The sequence below is a fragment of the Neomonachus schauinslandi genome, chromosome 16, assembly GCF_002201575.2.
Source record: "Neomonachus schauinslandi chromosome 16, ASM220157v2, whole genome shotgun sequence".
NCBI lineage: Eukaryota > Metazoa > Chordata > Mammalia > Carnivora > Phocidae > Neomonachus > Neomonachus schauinslandi.
The window spans coordinates 1,210,801-1,227,644 of NC_058418.1; the positions used below are offsets into that span (position 1 = coordinate 1,210,801).

The following is a 16,844-nucleotide window of genomic DNA, read 5'->3' on the forward strand; positions in this document are numbered from 1 at the left end:
CTCCCTGCTCAGCAGAAGCCTGTTTCTCTCTCTCCCACTCCCCCTGCTTATGTTCCCTCTCTCACTCTCTCTCTCTCCCTGTCAAGTAATAAATAAAAATCTTAAAAAAAAAAAAAGCCAGCAAACCATGAGAGAAGAAAGGAACAGAGAAAAACAACAAAACAACTATAAAACAAGTAACAAAATGGGAATAAGTACATACCTATCAATAATTACTTTGAATGTAAATGGATTAAATGTTCCAATCAAAAGTAGGGTGACAGAATGGATTAAAAAGTAAGAGCCCATCTATATGTTCCCTATAAGAGACTCTTCAGACCTAAAGAAATCTGCAGATTGAAAGTGAAGGGATGAGGGGTGCCTGGGTGGCTCAGTCGGTTAAGTGTCTGCCTTCGGCTTGAGTCATGATCTTGGGGTCCTGGGATCGAGCCCCGCATCGGGCTCCCTGCTCCGCGGGGAGGCTGCTTCTCCATCTCCCACTCCCCCTGCTTGTGTTCCCTCTCTCTCTGACAAATAAATAAATAAATAAATAATCTTTAAAAAAAAGAAAGTGAAGGGATGAAAAAGCATTTGCCATGCAAATGGAAGTGAAAATAAAGCCAGGTTAGCAACACTTAGACAAAATAGATTTTAGAATTATTGATGCAATAGTATTAACCATAACAAAAAATAATATCATATATTTTCTTGTAGACTGTCTTCATGACTCAGGAAAAAAGATATTTCTTCTCCTTGAAATTACTGTCTGTATTATACTCTGCATCCCACCCTTTTCCACATTCTCCATTCATTTATTTGTCCTCCTCTTTGTCTATCAGACTTAAAGGCATTCCCTTGCACTGTGTCTGTCTGACCTTCGTGTCCTCTAAATACAAATATGATATTTAGTCTTGTCTATTTCACATCTGACTGCAGAGGCAGCTGCAGCCATCAAGCAAATGAATTGGCTTCACTGTCAAGTTGTGGCCTCTTCCCTCTAATCATCCTTCAGGCTAACTAGCCAGCCACTAAGTGCCCATATCCAACTAAGATCCTGAGTCTGTTCCAAATGCCCTCCTAAATTCTCAATCCAATGTCTCCACTTGAATGTCTCAAATGCACCTTGAGCTCATATTCCAACAACCCCAATACAGTTAATAGTCTTGCCATCCAAACAAGTTCAAAACCCAGATTCAGCCTTTGGCCATAAAACTCTACACACAGTGCTGAGAAATTGTGACTGCCTCGAGTAAGTCTGCTCTGATGTAAGGGTGTCTCTCTTTTGTGATGAGTCCTAATGTTATTAGTGTTCTCTATCCAATACCATTCTCCATGCATCTTATACATTGTCAGCATGCAATGATCATCATTGGGTAGTTGATTATTTCATGTACTATTGAAACACATTTGTATCCTACTTCTACTGCTATTTCTGCATTTATTAGCTAGAAATTCTAAAGAAGCATAAAGAATTTTCCATAATCTTCTATTCAGTTACCTTCTATTCAGTTACTTCTATTCAGTACCAAAAAGGGAAGAAAGAGCTTGATACCTTTGCTCTATTTAGCAATTTCCAGAATAATTATTTGGATCACTAACATCATCCTCAAACAACAACCATGTTTTTTGTTTTGGTTTTTAAGAGAGAGAGTGAGTAGGGGGAGGGTGGTGGAGGGGCAGAGAGAGAGGAGCAGGTGTTTTTTTAAAATATATTTATTTTAGAGCGAGCACGTGAGTTGGGGGAGAGGCAAAGGGAGAGGGAGAGAGAATCCTCAAGCTGACTCCCCGCTCAGTGTGGAGTCTGATGCAAGGCTCAATCTCAGAACCCTGAGATGGTGACACCAGCTGAAACCAAGAGTTGGACACTCAAACCACTAAGCCACCAGGTGCCCCAGAATGTTTATCTCAGGAATAAGATGCCCCCTTTGCACATGTGCTCAGACTGTGATCATAGTAGCTACTATCACAGCAGGAAAAAACATTTGTCAAGTGGCTCTTCTTTTCAGATAAGTCTAAGATTTTAAAATTAACTGTATCTGTCTTAGTTTGTTAGGGCTGCTATAAGGAAATACCATAGACCGAGTGGCTTATAAACAACAGAAATTTAATTTCTCACAGTTCTGGAGGTTGGAAGTCTAAGATCAAGGTGCTGGCACATTTGGTGTCTACTGAGAGCCCACTTTCTGGTTTACAGACAGCCTTCCTCTTACTGTGTCCTCACATGGTGGAAGGGGCAAGGAAACTCCCTAGGATCTCTTTTATAAGGGTACTAATTCCATTACTAAGGCAGAGCCCTCATGACCTAATCACTTCCCTAAGGTCCCATCTCTTAATACCATCACATTAGGCATTAGGTTTTCAACATATGAATTGAGGGGGACACAAACATTCAGCCCATAGCAGTATCTGTGTTAGGAAATTCAGTTAGAAATATATGGAGGAGGGGAGAAACAGGTGAGATTGCTGGGGTTGGAATACTGAGATGTATCCATGCAGGGAAGAATTTCTTTGCATGGGAAACAGGCAAAATGCTACATCATCTTGCCCTTCTGCTGCTGCTGCTTCTTCTTCTTTTTTTAGGGAGGTAGGGGCAGAGGGGAAGGGAGAGAGAGAATCTTAAGCAGGCTCCACGCCCAGTGCAGAACCCAATGTGGGGTTCAATCTCACAACCCTGAGACGATGACCTGAGCAGAAATCAAGAGTTGGATGCTTAACTGACTGAGCCACCCAGGCTCATCTGTTTCCTTCTGACATTTCCCTTGCCATGACCCTAGCTGAATTCTTTCTTCCTTGTCCCTTGACTGCACATACCAAAGCCCACAAAAATGACTGAAGCTTTGATCAACATATAGTTGAAGGGCAATAATATTTGTTGGTTGCCAACTACAGAAAGCAGCATTTCATGACTAACATTGCAGTGTGTACATTCAGGTTTTTCTTTGGATTCCTGTTCTGCTGAATGGAATCTATAATATATTGCCTTAGTTTAAGGGAACATTTTTTAATAGAAAGGGCAGAATAAATATAAAGACACTTGGATAATAATAATCTTAAAATTATAATTTATGTCAAACTTCTCATTTTAGGTAAATTAAATCTACCTTATATATTCTACATAAAATTTGAAGGAACTTCATAAGCTTATTTAAAATCTTACAGAAAACAAATTTTTCACTATTCTCTACCTGTTTCAGGGACACACAACATTTTCCTCTCCAATATCCCAGTAATGGCTTGTGTGAAGCCTTTTCTCTCTTGACCCTGAGCCAACTCACAAAGTTGACTCTAAAGCTTCAGTCTATTTGAAGAGCAACAAGATAATGTTTATTAGTTTGCAGCTCTGAGTGAAGGTACTTTGTACCTAAGTGACACTATGATATAACATTATGATATCTTGTGTTACTCCCTCATACAGTGAATGCAGGAATAAGTCCCCCTTGTGGAGTCTTTAAGCAACACTACAACAAGGCTGTGTAAATTATACTCTCAGTGGCATATGAAATTAAAGGATTCATTACATTCACAGCTCCTAGAAGACGGAGGCACCATACGCCATACAAGAGGCCAGATGGGAGGCCAGATGGAGCCAGGGAACTGGATGGAGCCCACAGACAGAGTAAGGACCCGTAGGCAAGTGTCATTATTGGGAGTCAAGGTGGATGCACAGACAAATGACGTGAGGGAATTTCATTAATACACTGGAATGTCACTAGATCACAGGGAAGGACAAGAAAAGGAATTTGTATAGGGGACTAACCTTGTTATCACACTGGTATACCCGGTCACGTGGATGGGGTGCTCACAGCCGGTTTGTAGGATGTTGAGGCAGCAGGAAAATGTGGTTTTAAAAATTTACAATACAGGGGCACCTGGGTGGCTCAGTCCTTAAGCGTCTGCCTTCTGCTCAGGTGGGATCCAGCTCCCCATCCGGCTCCCCTGCTCAGCGGGAAGCCTGCTTCTCCCTCTCCTACTCCCCCTGCTTGTGTTCCCTCTCTCGCTGTGTCTTTCTCTCTGTCAAATAAATAAGTAAATAAATAATCTTTAAAAAAATAAAATAAAATAAATAAAAATTTTACAATACAGCGTGCCCGCTTGCTCCATTAGAAACTTCTAAAATAAAAAGATACAGAAAACGCAATTTGGGAAATTTCGGGTGCGTCCCCTTTAGGAGTATCCGATGCTGCCCCCTTCTTCTTTGGAGCCTCTGTACACCCTTTCCCAGTGCCCCCGTCCTGGACGCTGGGTCCTTGGCTCCTAGAGAGAGCAGAGGATTCCTCGTTGGGCCGGAGGTAGGACAAAAACTACATTACCCAGAAGGCTGTGCCGCACGAAGGGGCGTTGCTGGGCCCCCGCCGGCGGGGGCGGAACTTCCGGTGCCGCGAGTGGGCGTATGCTGTGACGTGACGGGTGGGTGCATGCGGGTGAGCTCCCGGTGGCTCGTCGGGTCGGAGCGGGGCACGGAGGCGAGGGGCTTCGCCCGCATCTCTGTGGAACCTGGGGGACGGCCGGCTAAGCCCGCGGGAGCCCCGCGGCGGCCTCGTGCGGCCCTGCTGTCCCCGCGGCCCGATGGCGCCGCCCGTGGACCCGGCGCAGGTGAGTGGGCGTGCGGGGCGGCAGTGCCCTGTGACCCTGCGCCTCGCCGCACCCCTGCCGCTGTCTCTCGGCGCTCGGGGTGGGTCCCTCTCGGCTCCGGAAGGCAGGTCGGGGGCTACGTGGGGTAGCGCCCATTTCTGGCAACCGGTGGGATGCTGTGTGGAAGGGTCAGGAGTGGCTTCTACAACCCCCTCCCCCCCCGCCCCACACCGTGTGTCCCGACCCGCAGTCCCAAGACCCCGCTGTGGCTTCCGGCCGCGCCCCTTCCCGAGGCCGTGACCTTGAGCGAGTCTCCCCGCTGCGCTGGACTTGCGTGTTCTCGGGTGTAAAATAGAGGAGCATTGACAGTTCCTCGTCCTGGGTTGAGGGAACTAGAAAGGGTCTGTGGGTGGTGTGTGTCCCCGGTGTCCAGCAGGGTCCCGGGAGCATCGCTCTGGGAGCTCTTTCCTCGGAGATGCTTCCTGAGTCTGTTGGTCTCGGCTCAGCACAGCGGGAGTCTGGCCTTGCACCTTCCTGGCCTCTAGCCTTTAAAGCTAAGGGCTGGGGTGGAGGAGAGGCAGTAGGTTTTTGGAATTGTTGCCGTGCTAGGGCAGAAAAGGTGGAAGGGCAGGCTGGGAGCCAGGAAGGCCAAGCCATTTATCTTTCCGTTTACAGCAAATGGAACTGACTTTCCCCTGACAGTAGTGGATCTATTTTCTTGTTTAAGACATTCCGCTAGATTTGAAACGTGAGTCCATTCAAACGGTCAGTGATGATAGTGTTCAGGAGTGTTGGTGTCCCTTTGGACACAAATGCACAAGGGGATCCGGCTAAGTCCCTAGCAGTCACCTCGGGTACCCTCTTCATAGCCTTGATCATTGTCAGCACTCGTCTTACTGCCATCCACATGGCTCCCTCCCTCACTTTATTTCAGACCCACTCCAGTGTGCCATCCTGAAAGACGGCTTCCGTGTTGCCCCATGTAAAGTGGACTACAAGTAGTCTCCTTGCTCTGTTTTCTTGTCTTTGGAATCTTTAGGGCCCTCTGACATTGTCTCGCTGATTTTAGTTGCTTGTTTAGGATCTGTTTCCAGCCCTGGATCGTGAGCGCCTGTTGCTGCCCTATGCCAAGACCTAGAACGGCCTAGGCTTGTAAAAGGTACTCAATAAATGGTTGAATGAGTGAATGGGTCTCCCCCTCAGGGGCTCCCATCATACTTGTATTAAATGCACACAACCCTCACCGTGGCCCTCAGGGCCCTGCTCCATCTGCCCCTGAGACTTACCTCAGTGCTCCCTTTCCCTTCTTCCCTTGCTCACTGCACCCATCTGGGTGGTACTGAAATTGTCAAACTCCTTCCCATTTTGCAGCCTTTGCCCTTGCACTTCCATCCCAGACCCTGTCCCCAGGTCCCTGCAGGGCTGTCTGTCCGTATTCCTCCTGTGTATCCATGCCACCGCTTAGAATAGCCTTTCCTGGCTGTTTTATTTCTAGTTAAGGTGCCCCTGGCCCCCACCTGCCTATTTTCTGGTAATTCTGTCATCTTTTTGCTGGGTGTTCAGATCCTGTCTCTGCTCCTTAAATGTGAGATTGTGGGCAACTTTCTAGAGCTGCCTGAGCCTCAGGCTGCTGGAGGTAATGGTGGCATTGACCTCATGGGCTGTGAGAGGATTAGTAAAAGTCACAAAATACATTGAACACATTCCAGGCCAGGCACTCCACTGTTTTCCATGTGAACATTTTCTCTTTACTTAACTGCCTGGTGAAGTAGGAAGGATTATTGAACTGATGTGGAAATCAAGGCTTAGAGAAATGATGGGATGTCCGCCCCATGGTCACAGCTGGCAAGTGTCAGATTCAAGAGTCTTAATTTGGTCCCTGGGAGTCTGGCTCCAGAACAGGGGATTTTTAATCATTTTATCTCAGTGTGTGAAGCCCTCAGCTGGGGCGGCCACATGGGGAGGACCAAGGAGACTTGGCTGCTATTGCTGCAGTTCTCATTGTTGGAATTATCATCATGATCATTTTCCTTGTTCTTCTGATGTCCCAGATCACCTATTGTCTGCCCCCACCGTCCTCATGGGAATGCTACTGTCTGTCATCTCCAGCGGCTTCCCAGGGGAGGTTCTTCGCTCAGCCATAATTGCATTATGTCCAAAGGCTGCATCTCTCTCCCCCTTGAGCCCAGCACAGAGCTCTGCCCTCAGGAGGCCTCAGTGATGCAGGCCTGGGTCTCTCTACATCTTGACCAGAGACTGAGTTACAGGGTTCTGACCCCACCCAACAGCACAAGGCCAACATCATTACCTCTGTTTGACTTTCCAGGTTTTGGTTACCTTCAAGGATGTGGCCGTGACCTTCACCCAGGAAGAGTGGGGACAGCTGGACCTGGACCAGAGGGCCCTGTACCAGGAAGTGATGCTGGAGACTTGTGGGCTTCTGGTCTCACTGGGTAAGGGCTCACCTCTCATCCCTGTGGGGTAGCCCAGCCTTCTTGATTCCTGGCTGATCAAGAAGGTCACAGCAGCTATCTTCCCTCTTCCCTGAAGACCCTGCAGTTTTCTGGTTCCTTCTCTTCCTACCTGGCCTCCCTCCATCAGGTCTCCGTCAGGGATCATTGGAATAGAAACAACCTCCTTCTGAACACAAACCCTCACCCCAATACCCAGCACGCTCAAGCTGCCGTCTGACCTCCATATTCCAGACTGCGTAGGAGCCTGGTTGGGTCAGGCGTCCAGGGCCCAGTTAGCGGGGCTGTGAGTGATGGGCTGTTCTCAGGAGAGAGGGTGAGTCAGGCAGATCCCCATATGGCATTTGTCATCAGTGCCCCCCGTGGGATCTTCCTAAACAACATAGTAGCTATAAAAAGACCCCTGGTGTCTCCATGATCATCACCTGTTCTTCTGAGGCCTGGGTCACAGTCCTCCACTGAGGTAGGAGATGCTTTAGAAAGTGCACAGGAATAGCACAAAATGCCAGAGGTGGACACCTTGAGAAAGCCAGTCCTTTAACCTCCTCGGTCTGGAAGGCTGATTGGTGTCAAGAGAAAGTCTCAGAACAGTGCTGGGTATTTCATGTGCCCTAATTGTGGGTAATTTTTCTCTTCAACAGAAGGGACAGCTTGTAGCTCACAGTCCTGAACTATCTACATGAACTTGCTAGGGCTCTGAGGGCATTACTTTGATCTCGTTGTTGTGTTTTGATGGTAACCTGCCATTTGTGGAGAGTGAACTTAACTTTGCTCATTTACCAGAGCAAAACAGAGTTCCCTTTTAGAACAGAATACGTAACAAAAATTAAAAGTGGGGCCGGTTAAAGAGAGGCCATCAGTGACAATGGCACCGTGTGTGTGAGAATGCAGACCGTTCACTCTGAGTTCAGGTGGGAAGGCAGACGTCAATTCTTAGATGAATTGTGATGAGTCATACATAGAAATATTAGGGGACCTTAGGCGTATGTAGCCAGGTGGTCATAATCCATCATGGGTGCTTCAAAAAAGGCATCTCAGGAAGTGACATTGGAACTGAGCCTTGAAGCTTGGAGGGGAGGTGGAGGAGGGGTTCCAGGTGGAGGAACCAGTATAAGAAGAGACCCTGAGGTGAGAGGGGGCTCAACTCCTGGCAGAGCCAAAGGAACGTCTGGTTCACCTTTTGTCCTGCCCCTCCCTGAGCTCCGGGCCAGGCATGTAGGACACATCGGTGACTGCTACCGAGACTTGTCCGAATGAGTCCTGGGATGAGGATCAGAATCTGTTAGTTGATAGACTTCAGTGGGTCCTGGTGCCTCAGTCCTTGAAATTCTGTACAGAACCCACCTATCTCTGTTGAGCTGTGTCTGGCTGCACGAAACAAAAAAGCAAGCTTGAAACCGGCTTCCCCTGAAGGAAATCTCCCATCTCACCTAATGAGAAGCCCCAGGGTGGGGCTGGCCCCCAGGTTGAAGGTTGCAGCCACCTAGTTCTATCCTCAGTGATGTGAAGGTTCTCTCTGCTCCTCTCCCTGGACCAGGCATCTCCCTGTTCCTCAGGCTGGCTCCCTTTTGGGCCTGTGGGGTGCTGCAGCCAGGACTGAGGAAGCAGCCCACTTGTTCAACCTCCCCTCACATTGGAATAAAGGCTTTGTCTTCAGCTCAGGTCACCTGCCTCTCTCAGATTACCAGTGATCAGAGATGCCATTCACCACTTTCTGCCCTGGCAGTTTTTAGTTCTCTCTGGGAGAGAGAATTCCCTAGGGAGAGCCCAGAAATACTGTTGGCTAGGCCTCACCCCAAGCAGTTTTGTTTCTTTTGGTTTGAGGTTGGAATCAAGCATCCCTAAGTAGTTCTGAAGTACAGGGTGTTTGAGAACAGTGACTTAGATTAATTACAGAATCCCTTCTGGAAGGAGGGGCTCCCCTTCCCAGGGTTTCATGGCTGTGTGTGAAAGTGGTGTGCCCCTGAGTAGGATTGGCTGCTGTCGATGAGGTTCAAGGACAACTGATGTTGTCTGGACAGACAGCACCACCCTCTATGGCAGTTGCAGCCCAGGAATGGGATTTGTGCAGTTGGTTTCCAGGTCATAGGTCAGCATTTTCTCCACAGCTTCATTCAGTTCTTGTCCCTGCCATGAAGTCCCAGAGGGGATGGAGATACTGCTTTCTTCTCATACACCATGACCTATTTCTTTCTCCATCAACAGGGCATCCGATTCCCAAACCAGAGTTGACCCATCTACTGGAGCACGGGCGGGAGCTATGGACAGGAAAGAGAGGCCTCTTCCGTAGCACCTGCTCAGGTAGGAGGGGACAGCTGGTCAGGTGGAGTCATGGGAGCCTTCAGCATGCAAGGAACCAGTGCCTCTGAACTTCTTTGTGAAACTCTTAGTGACTTCTTGGTCACATTCATGGAGAACATGAATGAGATGGAGTCTCCTAGTCTCTCAGATGAGGAAATCATGCTTTGAAGAAAAAAGTAACCTGTTCAAGATCACTCACTTGGGAGAGGCAGGACTGGACCAATGGCTTTCTGGCTCCAGAGCCCTCTTAACCACGACATGATGCCTCCCAGCAGAGCAGAAGCTTGTCTTTTATACCATTTGTCCCTGAGTGTCCCTCCATCCCTCTTCTTCAGTCTTAATTTTCTTCCTTTTATGGTGATCCCACTTCATTGTTGGCTTCACCAGGCATCTGGGGCCCTTTCTTCCTTTAATTGTTCAGCACTCTCCAGGAGTGACTCTACTCATGCTTGCTCCTCCCATTCTAACCCAGTGCTCCCTTCCTCTTTCTCTCTCTGGCAATTCTGATTCTCCATTAGGACCTAGCTCATGGGACACTTCTGGGAAGATGACCTCTTTTTCGTCCCAGTCCTGTTCGGTGCCACTTCTGTGTACTCTCTTAACACCAAGAGACATCAATTCTTGAAGCAAATACCCCACAGACAGTGTTATGTCCTCCCTTCTCTCCTCTGGACTGTGAGGAGGGGTCTCCACTCCAGATCCTTGGTTCCCTGGTCCAGCCTGTCCTCTGGATATTCCCTTTAATGGTGTCAAGGGTACAAGGACCAGAGACAGTCCTTGGAAACCCAGGATACAGAGCTGTGGAACACAGCAATCCCAGGGTACTGTTTCATCCTCACTTTCCCACTGAAGTGTTGAATTTGTTTCTTCTGTATTGAGTCACTAAAAGTTCCCCTCTCTGTGTTGGCTTCTCTGCAGGTGACAGTGCAAAACTTCAGACCAGGGACCCAAGCACTTCTCAGCTGGTTTTGTCTGAGGGAGCCTTGCTCCAGGGAAGCCTGACTCAGGGATCTTCAAGGGACTCCAGGTTGGCGCACACCAGGGATTGGGAAGGGCTTTTGGAAATGCAGAAAGGTCAACTGAAGCCTGGGACAGATGCTCAAAAGGAGACCCATCTTGGGAGAATGAGCCTTGAAGATGATGGTTTGGGGACAGATGATAGTCTGCACTCTCAGGGACACGTTCTCCGTGAATGTGACCCACAGGGACCAGGTAAAGGCCGCATGATTCATGCAGGGAATAATCTCTACAAATGCAAGCAGTGTGGGAAAGGTTTTAGCCGGAAGTGGTACCTTGTTCGACATCAGCGGGTTCACACTGGAATGAAGCCCTATGAATGCAATGCGTGTGGGAAAGCCTTTAGCCAGAGCTCAACCCTTATTCGGCACTACCTCATTCACACCGGGGAGAAACCATACAAGTGCATGGAGTGTGGGAAGGCCTTCAAACGCAGGTCCTACCTCATGCAGCACCATCCGATTCACACCGGAGAGAAGCCCTACGAGTGTAGTAAGTGTCGAAAGGCCTTCACCCACCGCTCTACTTTTATTCGGCATAACAGGACCCACACCGGAGAAAAGCCCTTTGAGTGCAAAGAATGTGAGAAATCATTCAGCAACAGAGCACACCTGATTCAGCACTACATCATCCACACTGGAGAGAAGCCCTACGAGTGCATGGAGTGTGGGAAGGCCTTCCGATGCAGCTCAGAACTCATGCAGCACCAGCGGGTTCACACTGGGGAGAAGCCCTATGAGTGTGCCCAGTGTGGGAAAGCCTTTCATCGGAGCACGTACCTCATTCAGCACTCCATCATCCACACGGGGGAGACGCCATACAAGTGTCTGGAGTGTGGGAAGGCCTTCAAACGCAGGTCACACCTCCTGCAGCACCAGCGGGTTCATACTTGAGAGAAGCCCCCTCAGTGCCGTGAATGTAGAAAGGCCTTCACCCACTGCTCCTGCTCCTCTTTTGTCCTTCATAAGGGGATCCACACTGGAGGAAGAAAAACAAAAACCAAAACCCTTTCAGTGTAAAGAATTTTTGTTGGCTCTTCAAACACATGAGTAGTCACACTGGAGATGACGCCTGTGATGCAGTGAACACGAGAAAGCCTCCAGCCACGGCTCTGCCCCCACTCATCATTGGATTCATACCGGAGAGAATTTCGAGAAGGCAGGTCACCCATGGGTCCACCTCTGTCAACATCAGAGAAAGCCCTGGGGAAACACATCCTGAATGCAACTACTGAGGAGTCTTTAGCCAGAAGCAGACTCTTACTTACCATCTGAGAATTCGTAATGATCAGGAACCACATCAATGTCATTGCTGTGAGAAAACCTGTGGAAGGTCAGCACTTACTGTTATGTCAAGAGTCAGATGGAATGGGACACAGTGTGGGCCTTAATGTGCCCATGAGAAGCATGTGGGAGATGGACAGTGGGTACTGTGCACTTACAAAGACCTCCGGCCACCGATCTGCTCCTTGGTTGACACTTAGAAAGCCATCTTAGCATTATTTTTAAAAGAAGAATAAAAAGAAGGGGATGGAAACCTAGACTCTAAACTGAAAAAACAAATGTCTTCACAAACTCTTTCAGATTTCCCTGCCAAACCTATTAGTTTTTCGTCAGTTTCATTATTTTGGTGGGGGAATGTTTGAGAGAAAGGGTCTCAGCCCTTTGTTTTTATGTGTGTGCACTGCTGTCCTGTATCCGGAAGCTTGGACAGTGAGGGCAGCTCTACAGACGTTTGCTGGAAGCCTTGTTCCACATCTCTACCCACAAGGAGCATCATTCTTTGTGAGAAATATGAAGGCTGAGTCATGAGATACTTGAACTTAGAAGAAGTTAGAATTCTGAAAATAACATCACATGCCACTTGCTTCTGATGTTGTCTGAAGGATCTGCATACAACAGCCACATTAAAACATGCTCCCTCCAGACTGTTTAAGGCTTTGATATTTTTAAGTAAAACTCCTTGTTTGTGTGGTTTTTATTTTTATTTTTATTTTTAAGATTTTATTTATTTGAGAGAGAGAGAATGAGAGAGAGCAAGCACATGAGAGGGGGGAGGGTCAGAGGGAGAAGCAGACTCCCCGCCGAGCAGGGAGCCTGACGCGGGACTCGATCCCGGGACTCCAGGACCATGACCCGAGCCGAAGGCAGTCGCCTAACCAACTGAGCCACCCAGGTGCCCTCCTTGTTTGTGTGGTTTTTAAATGCCTGATGTTCTCCCTCACTTTTTGATTCCATTCTGCTCTTTTGTTTTCTGTATTTTTCCCCTGATGGTGTGGGTGTGGCCTTCTCAGTTGGGGCCTAATTCCTTCCTATTCTTGGGGTTTCACAGGTTAATCCCATGTAGAGGACTGTGCATTCTCAAGCCCCCCTCCACAGCTTTCTAGGGGTTGAATTACTGCTGAAACCAGTGAAATAAAACACTCTGCTGAGGTAAATTCATGATAAGCCTAGAAAAACAAACACAGTATTCTCATTGTCTGATCTTACAAATGGTTGTGTGAAGTTCTGTTTCAAAATAAAGTGCCAGCCCGTGGCTGCGCCTCCCGGGGCCCCTGCCGGCCGAGCGCGGCGAGCCCTCCCAATGGCAGGCTGCGAGGAGGTGAGCATGTCCGACTTGGAGGAGTTCCGCCGGGCCGTGGAGCAGCACCACAACAAGACCATCTTCGCCTACTTCACTGGCTCTAAGGACGCTGGGGGGAAGAGCTGCTGCCCTGACTGCGTGCAGGCTGAACCAGTCGTACGAGAGGGGCTGAAGCGTATTAGTGAAGGGTTTGTGTTCATCTACTGCCGAGTGGGAGAGAAACCTGATTGGAAAGATCCAAATAATGACTTCAGAAGGAACCTGGAAGTGACGGCAGTGCCTACACTACTTGAGTATGGAACGCCTCAAAACTGGTGGCATCTCAGTGCCTTCAGGCCAACCTCGTGCCAATGCTGTTCTCTGAAGATTAAGATTTGATGGTGGCAATTGTGTCTGGATTTCCTGATTTCCTCTTAGTGTAAAGGCAATTGCATACTTGCTTTGAATTCATGTTAGCAATAAATAAATGATGATGTAAAAAAATAAATAAATGAAGCGCCAGGGATTTGAACCGGAGATGCTGGTTGTGTACATGTGGGTGTCGGGTTTGTGTGGGCCTCACAGTTGCCACCATGGACTTACCATTCCCTGTGTGCCCGCATTGGCTGTGGTCATTTTACATTCATCCTGTGGACTTCAAGACTAGTTTTCAAGGTACACAAGATAATGTTAATGGGTTAAAAATGTACAGAAAAATAGAAAGTGATCATTTCCTCACTTGGAGCTTTCCTCAACGCCTTTAAAAGACTACACAGTTCACATTTTCATAGTGGGCATGCACCTTTTTTGTGGTACACATAGTATGGCTGCACTTCTTGATGAGTTAATAAGAGCTTTTGTTTGGATAGTGTGCAGTTTCCTGTCCTTCAGAAAGGAGAGTTGACTCAAAGCCCCCTGCCCTCTTCTGTGCTCTCTCTGGAGGGTGTATCGTAGCTGTGGTCATACTTGTGACTGAGCCTTGAGTTCAAGAGAGTTGGAGAAACCCCCTCTGGAAGCATCTTGGTTTTTATCAAAGGTTCTCCTTTGCATGCCTGGGATGCTGACCCCAGTTTGTCCCAAAGCAGGAGTGATGCATTTTCCACTAGATGAAGGACATCTGAGGATTTATTCCCTCAACTTCAAGGTTTTTCCATACAGTCTTAGTATGTTCAGTGCCAGGTCCTACTATACACTTGCTGCTGTGCTCAGCAGGGTTCTCCTGAGACCTCCATCCTTCATCTACATGACCACTTAGTGTGTTCTGGGCACACTGTGAGGAGTGGGGCACCTGGGTGACTGAGATGGGAATCCTGTCCTTGAGCAGGGAGGGAGTTTAATGCCTAGTGTAGGTGAGCAGAGTACACTGAAATCTAAAAAGAGAAGGAAATTGAGCACATGGCTTTGTTGGATTCTTAATCACCTTGAAAATTTTGTCTCCAAAATAGGATTCTTCTCCATTCTTGAGTGCACTCAGGGTACTGAGCCTGAAGGGAGGGTGGTAGTGAATTAGTAAAGTTAGGATAAGTAGCAGAGTGGATTCTTACAAATGTCACAAAAGGTGACATTTAGTGCTCCAAAAAATCATTTATTGTATATCTTATGTGAGTCTTGGACTCTTTTAGGTATATGAAATGCACAAAACACCAAAAGAATTTTGCCCTCGTAGAACCTACATTGTGGGTGAGAAAACAGCAATGTTCCTAACTTCCATAGCATGTTAGAAGGGAATAGGTTCTGTGGAAAAGAGAAAAGCAGGACAGCGGTGAAGAAAAACACAGGAGAGGGAGGAGTCCCAACATTAAGACTGTTTGCATTAGGGCTGGTATGGATGATGTGTCTGGCATGTATTTTAAAGAGGTGAAAGAACAATCTTATTTCTTCCTTTCTAATGCATATACGCATACATTTTTTCTTGCCATACAACACTAGGTAGTTTCCGTAATGTTGAAGGCCAGGAGATCCCAATTATTTTTCTTTTGTCTCTGATCTTGGGTGAAATATTAACATCATACGTATGGCGTGTGTTGTAGAATTTTTTCAATGTTTAAGGAAAATCCATTCTATACTTTGTGGTGGTGTTTTTTTTTTTTTTAAAGATTTTATTTATTTATTTGAGACAGAGAGAATGAGAGAGAGAGAGAGCATGAGAGGGAGGAGGGTCAGAGGGAGAAGCAGACTCCCTGCCGAGCAGGGAGCCCGATGCGGGACTCGATCCAGGGACTCCAAGATCATGACCTGAGCCGAAGGCAGTCGCTTAACCAACTGAGCCACCCAGGCGCCCTTTTTTTTTTTTTTTTTTTAAAGCCAAAGAATGGGTGAATTAGCATCAAATTATATTTCATGCATCATCTGAGTTGATTATGATACCATTTTGTATGAAGTGGTAAAACGTATTGATTTTTGAATTTTTAAATTTTTCAGCTTTAAACTTACAGTAAGTACAAGAATAGTACAAAATACTCTTGTATAAATTCTACCCAGATTAAACAATTGTTTGTTTTGCATCTTTTGTTTTATTAGTCTCTACCCGCATACATGTGCATATGTGGGTTTCTGAACAATCTGAATTAATGGGTAAATATATTGCCTCTGTACAAGTGAATGCTTCAGTGCATGCTTCCTAAGGCCACATCTTATATGATCAGAATATTATCATAATCAGGAAATTCAGTATTGGTAAAATACTATTATGTAATCCACAGGGCATGTTCAGATATTACCATTTGTCCTAATACTGCCCCTTGGTGTCTTTAGGGGTCCGTGACCAAACCCAGAACGGCATGAGGCACTTTGTTGTCATTGCTCTCCACTCCTTTAATGAAAGTTAATTAGCCTTTGAGTTCCTCGGATATGATAGGTCATGAATTTTGTAGAATTTCCATCTGTTTCTCTGATGTTCCCGAATGATATTTTCCTTTTGCATTGTTTACACTGAAATCACAGAAGTGATACTGTATCTTTCATAGTACTTCATATCAGGAGGCACATGGTGTCCATGTTTACCAATACAGATAGTAACTTCAGTCACTTCTGTATGTTTGTGTTCTTAAGAATTACTATTTCCCGGGGCGCCTGGGTGGCTCAGTCGTTAAGCGTCTGCCTTCGGCTCAGGTCATGATCCCAGGGTCCTGGGATCGAGCCCTGCATCGGGCTCCCTGCTCGGCGGGAAGCCTGCTTCTCCCTCTCCCGCTCCCCCTGCTTGTGTTCCCTCTCTCGCTGTGTCTCTCTCTGTCAAATAAATAAATAAAATCTTAAAAAAAAAAAATTACTATTTTCCTTTATTTTTTGTAACATTTAAGAGTTTATTTGAGCAAAAATTGATTCAAATCGGGCAGCATCTAATCTGGCAGATAGAAGGGAACTCCAAGGAGCTGTACAAAATGAAATACTTTTGGGGCGCCGGGGTGGCCAAGTTGTTAAGTGTCTGCATTCGGCTCAGGTCATGATCCCAGAGTCCTGGGATTGAGCCCCGCATCGGGCTCCCTGCTCGGCAGGAAGCCTGCTTCTCCCTCTCCCACCCCCCCTGCTGTGTTACCTCTCTTGCTGTCTCTCTGTCAAATAAATAAAATCTTAAAAAACAAAATGGGGGCACCTGGGTGGCTCAGTTGGTTAAGCGACTGCCTTCGGCTCAGGTCATGATCCTGGAGTCCCTGGATCGAGTCCCGCATCGGGCTCCCTGCTCGGCAGGGAGTCTGCTTCTCCCTCAGACCCTCCCCCCTCTCATGTGTTCTCTCTCTCTCAAATAAATAAATAAAATCTTTAAAAAAAAATGAAATACTTTTATAAGGGAGAAGGAAGTTGGGACAAAGAAGTCATCCTAGGCAAAAAGTGGGTTGGTTCCTACAAGGTCACTTTCGTTCAGGAGATGGCTGGAGTCCATCAGGCAAAGTACCTGACTAGTGCTGATCAGGAGATCCTGATGGTTTACGGTTCCATTTTGGG

General features: G+C 47.1%; 1 protein-coding gene and 1 pseudogene across 1 annotated transcript; both read left to right on the forward strand.

Annotated features, from left to right (window-relative positions):
- Positions 1-4,545: 4,545 nt before the first annotated feature.
- ZNF550 (zinc finger protein 550) lies at positions 4,546-11,235 on the forward strand. Its single transcript, XM_021682272.1, has 4 exons — positions 4,546-4,572; positions 6,878-7,004; positions 9,228-9,323; positions 10,242-11,235. Exons 1-4 carry the CDS (start codon positions 4,546-4,548, stop codon positions 11,231-11,233), a joined length of 1,242 nt encoding a protein of 413 aa, XP_021537947.1. The 3' UTR covers positions 11,234-11,235.
- A 1,583-nt stretch (positions 11,236-12,818) lies between these two features.
- On the forward strand, positions 12,819-13,294 carry LOC110573725 (annotated as a pseudogene).
- The last annotated feature ends 3,550 nt before the right edge of the window (positions 13,295-16,844 follow it).

Coding starts and splice junctions, on each gene's coding strand:
- ZNF550 (XM_021682272.1), top strand. CDS start 4,546: ATGGCGCCGCCCGTGGACCCGGCGCAG. Junction 4,573..6,877: donor CGCCCGTGGACCCGGCGCAG/GTGAGTGGGCGT, acceptor TTGACTTTCCAG/GTTTTGGTTACCTTCAAGGA. Junction 9,324..10,241: donor CTTCCGTAGCACCTGCTCAG/GTAGGAGGGGAC, acceptor GCTTCTCTGCAG/GTGACAGTGCAAAACTTCAG.